This window comes from Fusarium graminearum, chromosome 4 (assembly GCF_000240135.3).
Source record: "Fusarium graminearum PH-1 chromosome 4, whole genome shotgun sequence".
NCBI lineage: Eukaryota > Fungi > Ascomycota > Sordariomycetes > Hypocreales > Nectriaceae > Fusarium > Fusarium graminearum.
Window position 1 is genome coordinate 6,160,346 of NC_026477.1, and position 12,519 is coordinate 6,172,864.

Here is a 12,519-nt window from a genome sequence, read left to right on the forward strand (position 1 = left end):
CAAAGCCTGTAATGATGTCAGGCCTTGGGCCAGGTGTTTATTGCGAGAGTCGAGAGGCACTCGACACGCCCCCACGCAATGCTCTTAATGACTTTTACAAGTAATATGGTAGACGGAACACGAAACACTGCATCGACAATGCAGGTACTCGTTCGCGCGAGTTTAGCTTGTGGGGGGCTGTCAGTTTTGTTGACGAATTTTCTTGCGTTATCCCCTTTGTTTTTACGAGGAAACGTGATGTTTTCGTTTTCGTTTTCGTTTTATTTTATTTTTTATTATTCTTTTCCTTTGTCCTATTCTTTGGCCATGACGAACACTCTAATGCTTTGATGATCATTCAAGGGGAAAAGGAGAGGACAAGCCGAGGCAATGTCGAAACAATCTTTGAACTCGAGAGAATTCATGTCTCTTCCCTCGACGTCACAGACAGATCACTGCCACCAAAAAAGAAGTCGTCTTTGCATAGCGGAAATACCAATGGACATACAAGAGTCAACAGTAACGAGGAAGATCAAGAAGAAGAGCAACAGGCAAGGGAGGTCAAGCTATTGCTCAGGATACATACAGGTTCGGACAAGGGGGGAAAAAAGGCATATGGAGAAAAGGAAAGAAGAGCGAGCAAAGGGTTGTTTGTACGTGCTTTTTGAAGATGTTGCATTGAGGGAGGCGTATATTTGTAGCCCCAGCCTGGCCTGTTCTTGTTATGAAGCATGCATGCATGGATAGAGGTTATAACGGACATGACGATTCACTACCTACTTTCTCGCTGTCTATTCTCTGGTGATTGCTGTATCTGATGTGTATTACTCTACTTATCTGAGAGTGTGAAGTGAAGGATGTGTATTTGTCCAGCCAGCTTGAGATCACACAGGGTGGTAATTACCTTTATGTTACCGATTCGCCTTGTCACTTTGAGTAATGGTTCTATTGCCTTCTAGCAGCCAAAGACGAAAAGGCTTTGTGTGATTCTGTAGCTCATCCATCATGGTCAAGCTCTAACAGAGACGTCTCGTTACCATGGTATCAGGCTAATCACAATGGATTGATTATCTTACGACATAAGCATGGCGAACGAAGCTCGAATTTGACATCACTGCATGCAGTCTACATTCATTCACTTTAGGCACATTAAGAAGAGGGGGGGCCTTTCTGGTATGATTTTGATCAATTTATCATTCGATATCGAATGCGTCACAGACGTTTTGAGGCACAGGTTGACTGTGCCGTGTTATATGCTAATCATACGCTAGGCGTGAGCAAGATAAGATGCTATGCACGCGGAAAGAGACAGGATGCCTACTGCGATGGGTTGATGTGTTCCCGTATCGCATTCCAACGCCGGTAAAAAAGAAAGAAAAAAGTCATCCAAAGCAACGCTCGCAATCCGTTTCGACCCAACTACCGTGCTACTGCAGGCTGGGGATGTTATACCAATCGCTTTAATGTGTAATTTTTGCAAAACCCATGTCCGAAAGAATCTGGTGATCGTAACGTCATGTCATACAACCAGGAAACCCGTAACCCCGCGGGGTTGTCTTTCGTTCCCGTTGTTCGCCAATGCAAATGCAGGGGTCCGTGGTTTACCACAGCTGCACGAATGACAGTCCTTTTCGCATGGACCTGTTCATCCAGGAGCCGTCTTCCTTGGCCTCAGACTGAGACTGAGCCCAGAGCGCTTGAGTACTGAAGTCGCGAGGAGTCTCGCTTGCTCCGGGAAGGAAGGCAGATGAGGAAGAGCCAGGGTACATAGGCATCGGGGGACGGGCCTTCTGGGTGCGGCCACGCTGGGAAGTACCAGACTCGGAATGGATCTGGTCGAATTCGCTCTTTGTGGGAGTCAATTCAAGAAAGCGGTTGTTCATGGGCTTCCAAAGCTCATCCGAGGCGATAACAGGCTCGTCAACATCAGCGTCAGGCTTGGACCAGAGCTGGTAAGAGTCTCCGGTATCGATTTCCAGGGTCTTGCCAGATCCCAGCTTGATGGCCTCGTCGAGAGCAGCGAGCCACTCTGTAGGAGTAGCGGCAGGACGGGACCTCTCGGACTTGATGGAAGAGGTTCTGGTAAGAGCGGGTACAGACATGATAGAGTCGTTATCAGAGAAGGATGATGCAACCGAGGTCGCTCTCGGCCTGATTGTGGAGAGAGAGAGCCAGTTGACTTGGCCAACATCCTTGCGGGCTGTGTGCACGGACCAGAGGCTATCTGAGGTGAGCTGCGGCAGAGATTGCTGCGAGATGCGTTGCTTGGGCCGTGTGTCGAGCGCTGCGGGGCTTGCGGAGGTAGTGCGGAAGGTGTTGCGGCGGTGGTTCAGGCTGAATAGACCCTCCAAAATCAACGAATCGATTTCTCGCTGCAGCTTGATAGCAGCAGTATTGGCCTTGGAGTCCCAAAGAGGCGCCATGTTCCAGAGATGGGTAAATCCAAAATCGGGGAAGGCCTCGAGAGCTCTTCGGGGAGCCCGTTCCATTCCTTGGGCAGCAGGTGCCATCTTGGTTGTGCGGTAGTTGGTGCGGCGGTGGCTGAGGCTGAAAAGACCGGCAGGCTCTTCATCTTCAACAACAGCGGGAAGAGGCTCCCACAATCCAAAGTTGACCACTTCCATCGACTTATCGCTGAGGGTGGAAGGCTCGGAGCCGCTCACCGAAGCTGCGGAGCTTGATCCGCTCCAGAGACCATCCTCGGATGGGGTTTCGGGAATAGCGGCCTTTGTGGGGGCCCACAAAGATGTGCTGTAAACAGATGCAGGCTCGGCCTCTCTAGGCTTTACTCGGCTGGCATCGTCTTGAACGATAAGATAAGTAGCCCAGGTCTCTGCGTCAGGCTGGGGGAGACCGTAGGAAATCTTTGTGTTGACGGGTGAGTGAGTCCACATGCCGGGCAGAGGTTGCTTTGTTCCCCAAAGTCCGAAGTTGTTGTATTCAGCCTTCTTTGCTGGTGCAGTCCAGAGAGAGTTGCTCTTGATAGAAGGCATGTCGGCCTTGGCAGGAACAAGGCGTGCAGCCTCACCAGTGGGCAGGTACGAGTTCCAAGTAGCAGTATCGGGTTGCAAAAGTCCGTAGTTGGAACGAGTGACGGGAGTGCTGGGAGTCCAAAGAGCCATGGAATATTCGGGTGTAGATGTTGTTGCTTGTTGGGGAGATGAAAATTGAGATGGAGGAAGAGAGGAAGAAGATGGCTCAGGATATCCCAAGGTATTAACCAAAGTTCGCTCTCGGCCTGTCGGGGTCTCGGATTTGCAAATGACGAGCGGATTTGGCTTGAGCGGGCTCGGAGAGACAGTATCAGCATCAGCGCCAACGCCAACGTCAGGCTTAGAAATTGGAATGGAACGCTCCAGGAAGCGGGACAGAAGCACAGGCGCTGACGGATGCCCTGCGCTTGGAGCGCCACGGGACTTGGACTCCCTGTCAGTGCAGGTCTCTTCATCCGCATGAGGGGAATCGGTGGGTCTGATTGGTGCGCCAGGTGAAGCTTGGTCCACGTCCATCAATAAGCAGCGAGCCTTCTGCGGCACAGGCATGCTTATTGATGCAATCTGCTGCGGCTGCCGACGGTCTGGGACCCTGATTCGAGTTTTTTCTTCGTCCTCCTCCCGGAGATCAAAATCCGTGGGCGTCATCGTCGGTGTTGTAGTGGGGGTAACTGCGCTAGTATCGGCTTTTACACCCCAATCTCCAGTCTGTTCAATGTCGTGCTCGGCTTGTGTGCGGAGACTTGTCCGTTGATTGGCTTTGTCATCGCTCACATTACCGCTGCTGTGCATCTCTGTCAGTGGCTCATGCTCCAAGCTTTTGAAATGTTTCAAAAACATGGGTTCTGCCTCTGAGTCTGAGCCAGAGTCAGAGTCAATCTCGTCGCTATAATTAAACCCCAATCAGCCTCGCTTTTTCTTCTAATTAAACCACAACGTTAGATTAGGTTCGCACTTACTCATACTCAGATTCTGATCGTGCCTCCATTCCGTCCTCGTGAGATGCATGCATTTTACCTTGTGGGGCATCCTGGAGCCATTTATCCGTTGGCTGGGCCACAGACGCAGGCTCTACACGCTCAAACATATCTTCGTCGTCGCTGTCGTACGTTTCGCTCGAATCGTCGTAGTAGTCTCCATCATCCTGCTCGTAGTCGTCCATGTCAAATTGAGAGACGTTACTCTGCATACCCATGCTTGTACCCGCATCAAGCGCACCAGCCTGATAGATCATCTCAGATACGCTCATGGTCGATAGTGGCCAAGGGTTTACTGTCGCACTATCTGATCGATCACCCCATGGGAACTGGAAAATTCCAAGTGTGCCGCGCTTATTAGGCAGTGGTTTGGGACTCTCCAGAATATCTGGCAACAATGTGACACGTCTGATCCGTCGAGGGGGGTTGCGGGTCGGCTTTGCCTGCTGCTGCTGGGTTTCAACATCCAGCACTTGGGTTTTAGCCTGAGATGTTGGCTGCCACAGTCCATTATCTGATGACGTTGGCTTGGATTCAGACTTCTCCCATAGTCTTGAACTTTCAATTACGAGCGGCTTTAGATTCTTCCTCACGGGGCCACGTTTCGACTCGCCTGGGATCTCCTTTGGCACGAAACTTCCCACAGGTCTGGAAGCCGGGGTCCAGAGTGACAAGGTTGTGATATTGGCAGCAAGGCCCTCCACGGACATTGTGGGGCGCCAAAGCAGCGCGGCCTCCTTGGCAGGAGTGCTCTCAGTCTGGCCAATCAGAGCCTCCAGCTCATCCTCATCGTATTCGCTCTCCTCATCAGTGTCTGGAGGGGTTGGAGTGCCTAAGGGGGCTGTAAACCTGGGGTAAGTAGAACTAGGCATGCGCTTTGCGCTGGCTTTCAGGTCGGTCTGAGGAAACAGGGCGAGAAGATCGTAGTCCGCATCTAATTCACCGCGCTGGACAAGCCTTGACCCACGGGCAATTGACTGGGACTGGCGCGCACTTCCATAGCGCGAATCTCGGCTAGGCGGTGATCCCACTGTAGACAGCGAATCACGGGCAAGCATGGTATGGCGAATCGTCTGCCATTGGTGCTCCTGCTGATTGAGTTCTAGTTCCAGATTTGTCAAAAGCGCTAGTCTATCATTCTCCGTTATCTGATAAGATGCGTGCGGAGAAACAGAATCTTGGTTTGTTGTTAGAATTGCTCATCATCAGGTCCAAATCACTTACCATTCTGAAGAACTCCCTCCACGCTCACACTGTCGTCGGTTTCCACAGGCGATGGCTCAACATACATGTTGTCGAGCCGGCGGAGAACAAGTGGTGCTGGGGGCACACTCCGGCGTGGTCTCGTCGAGTATCCCCTTGCTGAAAATGTTGGACGCACATCCCCCACCTTGGCTTCAAGCTCCTCGGCGCGTCGCAGCTCCGATCCAACTCCGACATTGGCATCCGCAGATGGCAGGGGTGACTGCTGGCTCTCCTCTCTGAACGGCAATGTGGTATCCGCAACGCCGAGTCGGCTCCGCTGTTGACTTTTGGGCGTAACGGTCACTGTCAGGGCCCGTTGCAGGTGGACTTGCATCGCAGGTGACCGAACATCAGCCATGTCCATCGTCATATCATCATCTCGTACCGTAGAAGGAGTGAGCGCACTCAAATCCTCAATTGGTAGGATAGGCGACGACCGTCGCCCGTATCTGGTCGCTAGCTCTTGTTTCCAATACGGGCTTGTCGGTGATCTTGGCACTGCAGGCATCTTGATGACCGTGGTCTGAACGCTCTCCGGAGATTGTGTAGATGTCTTGGCTGAGTTGAGACTTTCTGGCGTCCTCAAGAACGTTACCGGCGCGTCGCCATGATCCATCTTTGGCTTGGCTTCGCTGAGCTCTGGCATTGGGGGCATCGGCACAAAGTCAGCTGCTTGTATCGGGAGCGAACCCACCGACCGTGATCGTCGTCTCGTATTGCGCTGATTTGTTGTCTCGCTCTGTGTTGGCACATTGGCCGCAAGTACGTTAGCAAACTCGTTTAGTCGAGATAGGTCGTAGTCGATATCCGCCGGTGTGTCGAGTGGCTGCTTGGATCGATCGGCGCCAAGGGATTGCGACCGCTTGTGGTTCTGGAGACTTGGAGATCCTCCAGTTGGAAAAAGAGCACGGTCAATGTTCGATTTTCTGGGAATAGGTCGAGGTCTATGAACCACGGAAAGTGTTCGCGCAGAGTCTTCCCTCTTGCTCAAGATTTCCTTCGCATTACTCCTAGGTATGGCAGCCAAAGGTGCGGACTTTGGGGGCTGGAGCTTCGCTGACTGTGGGTGCAATGATTGCGCTTTAACAGGCAGAGAAAAGTTGACGATGCCATCTTCCGTAGTTTTTACGGGAGTTTGTGCTTGAGCTTTCATCGGAGTCGAAACCGAACGAGGAGAGCGCGGGAAGAGAGACAAAGCTGGCGATGGCAGAGGTAGACGTCGAGGTGATTGTCGAGGAGACTGCTGGGGAGACTGTTGAGGGGACTGTCGCGGTGAGCGTCGGCGAACTCCCTCCATCCCGGGCGACAGGAAAGCTGATGTGGTGACTGCGACTTCGGGTTCTGCTGATGGTTTTGTAGTTGCGCTGAAATTTTCCAGTCGTGGAGCAACCTGGTTGTCTCCATTCTCCCACATTGCCCTTTCGTCCAAGCTAGAACCTGAACTCCATCTGTTCACCATCGTCTGTTCGGGAATCGCTCGGTGTACTTCGATCGGTTCTGTCGAGAATGGTGGTTCCTGGCTTTTCGGTAAGGGAAATAGTTGGCCCAACACGGGAACACCGCCCATTCCAACATTCGCTTGTCCAGCGGCAGGCATCGAAATATTCGGTAGTCGCTCGGATTCTGTGGCAACTGGTAGAGGCTTGGACATTCCTGTAAAGTCGCCCCTTGTTGTCGCCGCGAAGTCATCTCGATAATCGGCACCGCCTTGGATTTCAGTAGTGTACATCTGCCGAGTATCAAAGCCTCGCGAAGCATCAAAGTCGGGCACATCTAGTGTCTGTACGGGTTTGGATATATCGCGAAACAACCGATGATGGAAGAAAGTGAGAAGGCCTAAATAATCAGCTTAGTTCACCAGCGTACGGGCACACACATACCAATCAAGATCAAGAGACCAACCGCAGGCACAGTTGTTCGCAGAACTATAGGCATTGGGCCAATGCTTAGCATCAGGGGAGCGCTGGTCTGGATAGAGTTAGCTATATGGATTGAATCTACCTTTACTTGAACTTACCCCGGTCCAGATAATGAAACCCAAGACAATAACTGCAACTGCACGGGACTGGTTGGAAGTGATGGCTCCCTTTTGGTTGTCAGAGTATGCTCCGCGGGATATGACTCTTATGAGGAGGAATGCCATGAAAGCAGTGTCTGTGACAGAGACTGTGATTCCAACCGGCAGAACCGCAGTCATCGTCACGCAGACAGTCTCAAGCTGTGGGCGCTGAAAGCCTACGAAGATGCCTCCAAGGATAAGCCGCAATACTACAAGTCCTTGCATGACTCCAACCTCGGTGAGGGAGACAAGGCTGAAGGCGCTGAAGGTCCATAGCAGACTTTGTTGCATGCATACTCGGGCAAACTGGTCGAATGTTGATGCAAAGACTATCATAACCTGACAGCTCGAGGTCGAATCGGTATTAAGTAAGAAGGCGCCAAATTGTGATTGGGCCCAAAGGGCTGAAGAAATAAGGAAAGCAATGAGGGCCAGCCTCGGTGCATCTCGGGTGGTCTTGGAGGTACGCTTGTTGAGAAAGAAGATGGAAGCGGTACCAGCGTAGGCGACCAAGCCGCTGTTGGGTTGTTATTGTGTTGATTCTTTGGTGATGGCTTGAATGACTTACAAAGTAAAGGCCGCAATTAAGGCCTGACGGGTAGAGTCCGTCATGAAGACAACATTAGTATTAGAAACGAGTGTGGGAAAGGAGAGTAAGGAGAAGAGGAAAGGAGAAAAGAGAAAAGATAGAAACGAATGCGTTCTTGGATCAACCAAGACACCAGATCTACAATACTTTAGCAGTATGTGAGATGAGAAGAGAATGAGGGCGGAAAGAGGGAAAGGAAAGAGAGAATGAAATGCGATGCAACAATGAGGAATGTCACCAAAGTCTTTGACAGGCGGACATGGCCACTTGAGAGGCAGAGGCAGAGAAGTAGAGTTGCACTTGCAACGGATATCCAGTTTCAGAGGATAGTCTTGGGTCAAACTGGCTTTGTTCGAGCCGACTCGCGTAGGTGTTTGTTTGGTGGCGCCAGATGTATCATGATTGGGTGGAATTGGGAATATCGTGATGTTTCGTCGAGATCCGACGTAGCATATCTAGATATGAAACTCGACATGTCGGAGACGGCGGCTCTTACGGCTAGACTGAGACGACGTGACCAGGCCTGGTGGGCGCTTGATACAAGACGGTCCACTGGAAGAGGTATAGCAGAACGGAAGCTGAAGGGCACACTGATGCCGCATGATAAGAATAGAAGAGGCGAGATTTGTTATTGCTATAACAGCGAGGTGTTATTGATGGTCCCGTGGATCTGATTAAGCGGAAACGGTTCCCAACTTGGAAGGCAACCAGGTTGGTGAAACAAGAGGATAGAGTTTTCGACGGTGGAAAATAAGTTCATATTTCAAGAACCGTTCGATTGAAGGAAAAGAAATAAAAGAGAAGAGAAATGCTGCTTGCATTCTCTTGGTCAGATGAATTAACATGACAGACAGAGAGACACCCTCTCGGACAGTGACCGAGAGAAGAGACGGCGGGGCAAAGGAAGAGATGCTGTTGGCTGGCAGTGACGACAATCAGGTCAACAGGCACCCTGTCGCCTGTCCTGCCTTTTATGATTGATGGTCATATTGCCGAGGATATTGAATACTTTATCACCTAACTGACTACCTAGGTAGGCAGGTAGGTTGACGGAATAATATAACATCAATAGTAATGGTACGGATAGGTAATGAGGAATGGAGAACTGGACAAGGCAGGACATTAACTAAATTCTATATATTCACGGGCCCTTCCAGTCATGTGGAGCCTCAACTTGTACCCAACCCGAACGCGCCCGAGTAATGACAAGGAACGGGAGGAGAACTGGGTCATAGTTTCCTAAAGCGAACTAGACACGGGCACTTGAGATGCAGCCAATTCTTACCCTACATAAATACCCCGGATTCGAGTAATAACCTTACACAACGCCTAAATTCTAATGTGCATGTTCTTACAGGTTCGAATCAAGGAATCAAACTAAATGGTATGGACTCTTCGGGCATTTGTCTATAAGTCAAGCACTCGATCTTCAGTGTGGCTTTGTTCGAGTCTCAGATACCCACCCAGTAATTGTCGTCACACGAGCACGCAGCAAAATCGTTGATCTTCAACGGTTGATCACCGTAACATCGCTAAGAACCCAGCCAACACCACATAATCCAATCAATTAGCACGTAATGGTCCGAACCGTTACTTAGTATTTGCTCCGACATACATCGCGTGTCGCGTCTTCACTTTCGGATGTTCACAATCTAATCCACTAATTCAAGTTTGAGCTTCACCACTGCGGACTGAACGTCTTGAACAAATACATCGCTAAATCCAGTGAGCTAAACTTACGCACATATACAGTGAAATTCCTAGTTCACTCAGTACGTCAACATCCCATATGCCTATTTTGGCGAGATGCACCCAGTAGTTACACTACATTTCACCTTGAAGGTAATGACTTCGTGTTCTCAATGACCGACATTTTACCAGAAGTAATAAGCATAAAAACAAGCCGGATGCAAAATAATGACAGAACAAGAGCATTAATGACTAAAAATGTATAAAATAAACAAACAAATAGACAAACACATTCCAAGAATCCGAGAATCTCGACTGATTATTATTTAAAAACCATCACAATGGCTCGCTTCCAATTTGAAAACACCTACCCTAGAAAGACCGCCAGTAGCATCCAAGGTCTCGATGACAGCAGCCTTTACCCACTCAATACCACCCCATCATAAATTTTAGCATCCCATGGAAACCCTTACCCATCATGTTTTGAGCTTATGTCTAGAACTGCATTATGACCCTTGGTCGAGGCGTCGGTGCCGACAAGACATGCCTGTCGCCTTCCACCTTTGGAAACCCATCTTCATCACATCGTTATTCCCATAGTAAAGTTTACTCCTGGAAGCGCCAAGATACCTACACACAGGTGGGACAACGGCCAGAAGGATTTGGGGCGTCAGTAAGTTCATGATACAGTTCGGGCAGGGGGCTTGCCACTTCATATGGACGGCTGTTGAAGAAGCCGCGGCTAGGGTTGAGATGCCAAGCTACTTGGCAAAACTCTCAAACGGCATGACTACGGATAGCAAATAGCATGTCAAAAATGCCATAATAGGTTCAAAATTGATTACTGGTCGAGCTGGAGCAATGGCGGTATGATTGTCTATTTATGTAATAGGAGCCAAGACGATATATCTACTGGATACCAGGGGTATCCAAGGCATGGCAAATATATACGCAATGATACAAAGTATGTGCAGAGCCGATGAGACTTCTTTACCACTGTTCCCAGACCTTACCAGGCAGAACTTCGCGCATGATGTTCCAGTGCCCAGCAGCGCTAGACTGGTGCCACTTGGTCACCTTGCTCGTGTCGTTCTTGGCAAGAATATCCGTGCCTTCATCATCGAGGAAGACCTGCTCCTTGATCTCGTGCTTGGGCAACAGCAAGTTTCGGCGAACCTGGCTGTCGAGGAAGTCACCGGTGCGGGGACGGCGGAACTTGATATCCCCAGGAGTCTTGCGACAGAAGATGACCATGTTGGTGAAGTCGCTTCCCCACTTCTCGACGTTCTTCTCGTCACGGGGGTGCTCACGGAAGGTCCTGCACGAGGGAAAAACCTGCTTAATGGTGCGATAGACGAGCGCGGGAGTAGGAAGACCAAAGTCACCAGCGTAGTTCTGAAAGGTCAAGTCAACGGATGGACGTAATACTGATGTTCGAGTAACTTACGATAGCAATAACTCCATCAGGCTTCAGCAAGTCGCCCAAACCCTGCAGGAACTCGAGAGTGAAGAGGTCAACGGGCTCAGCACCGCCAGTGAACACATCATGAACGATGTAATCAAAAGTCTTGGATTGGTTGACCAGATCAGCAGTGTACGAGACCGCATCGTGAATGGCAGCGGGGTTGTTCTCGCGGAGGTCAAAGTATTTCTGAGCAAACTCATGAACTGCAGGGTCAATCTCAACGATAGTAGTGTCGATGCCGTGCCTGACAAAAGCAGAAGGCGTGGTCCCGATACCAAGTCCACTATATTATGTTAGTGAGCCGGGGAAAAACAATACAAAAAACAAACGAGCAGTAACTTACATGTTGAGAGCGCTAGCTTCATTGTCGGCCAGAGGGGTCTCACGCTCAACAAGACGAACAGCTTCGAGCATGACAAAAACACCATAGATGGGCTCAGACACCTTTCGGCCGCCAACATGGACCCATTGACCCCCAAGAAGACTGTGGTCACATCGCATCAGACGGTAACCCATTTCTAGGCTCTCAATAACCGAGACGTATCCAGTCAACGACTCGCGACGATCCAGAAGAGTCCAGTTTTGAGCCAAGAGGGTGTTGTTGAGAGACTCTGTGGCCATGGGCGTCATGACATGAGTGTTCAGAACTGCAGTGTGCAACAGCGCAGGAATGGCCAGGACAAGGTACTTGGATGGTGCCATGAGAGCATAGATAGCTCCCACGAAAAGTTCCAAACCAACACGAGTAAGTACAAAGGTGCTGCCAATAACACCCTGAAGTTTATCCATTGATGTGTTCTCAGCCAGCCTGTACAGCGACCAAGAAACAATGCCAGGCGCCGCATCAGCGAAGAACTTAGGGAGAACACTCAGATCCGCGTCCTCGAGAATATCGGCGACGGCAGCCGCTGAAGAGATAGCCAAGGGGTATATAGTGAGACTCTCAATGAGAAGAGGGCCCCACCAATTGCCAAGACGATCAGTGAAGCAACCCGTGAGGAACTGGATAGCCGGGATGTTCAGCGCGATAAGCGGAAGAAGCTGCATCGTCGACAGAGGAAGATACATGTTGAGAATTAAATTGCCCGCCCAGCCGATAAAGCAGGCGACCTTGAGAGCAGTCGAGTGCGTGACCGCGGCGGGAATGGAGCCATAGATAGGGGACAAGTTAAGTTGTGACGCGCTCGAGGCGACGCCCAACAAGCCCAGGAGCATCAGCGTCTTGAAGTATACAAGAGCCTGTTTAGTAGCACGATTGGCAAAAGTATTCTCCTTGGCCTTTGCCGCAAGGTCCTTAAGCTCCTTCTCAAAGCGTTCGGGGGTGAAGCCCTCAGGCGCGCCAGTCGCCTTGGCCAATTGGCCATCCTTCTTGGAAGCCATTGAGAGTGAAGAGATCGATTGAACGTGAAAGAATATACAAGATAAAAAGAGTAAGAGTACGAGAAGAAATAAACGAGAAGGATCTGGTCTTGCGGTTCAAATGGCCTGCACCTGAAGCTCGTAGACGTTTAACTGTTAGTTGC

At 50.3% G+C, this 12,519-nt stretch overlaps 2 protein-coding genes across 2 annotated transcripts; both read right to left on the reverse strand.

The window, feature by feature from the left end:
* Positions 1 to 1,146: 1,146 nt before the first annotated feature.
* FGSG_09526 (uncharacterized protein) lies at positions 1,147 to 7,865 on the reverse strand (the record flags this gene model as incomplete). The annotated part of the gene is made up of 6 exons (XM_011329889.1): positions 1,147 to 3,858; positions 3,932 to 5,126; positions 5,174 to 7,030; positions 7,075 to 7,162; positions 7,212 to 7,770; positions 7,822 to 7,865. The coding sequence occupies 6 exons, from the start codon at positions 7,863 to 7,865 to the stop codon at positions 1,581 to 1,583; spliced, it is 6,021 nt and encodes a 2,006-aa protein (XP_011328191.1). The 3' UTR covers positions 1,147 to 1,580.
* Positions 7,866 to 10,521: 2,656 nt separating this feature from the next.
* On the reverse strand, positions 10,522 to 12,376 carry FGSG_09525 (uncharacterized protein; the record flags this gene model as incomplete). Its single annotated transcript, XM_011329890.1, has 3 exons — positions 10,522 to 10,926; positions 10,979 to 11,279; positions 11,340 to 12,376. 3 exons carry the CDS (start codon positions 12,374 to 12,376, stop codon positions 10,522 to 10,524), a joined length of 1,743 nt encoding a protein of 580 aa, XP_011328192.1.
* Between the last annotated feature and the right edge of the window lie 143 nt (positions 12,377 to 12,519).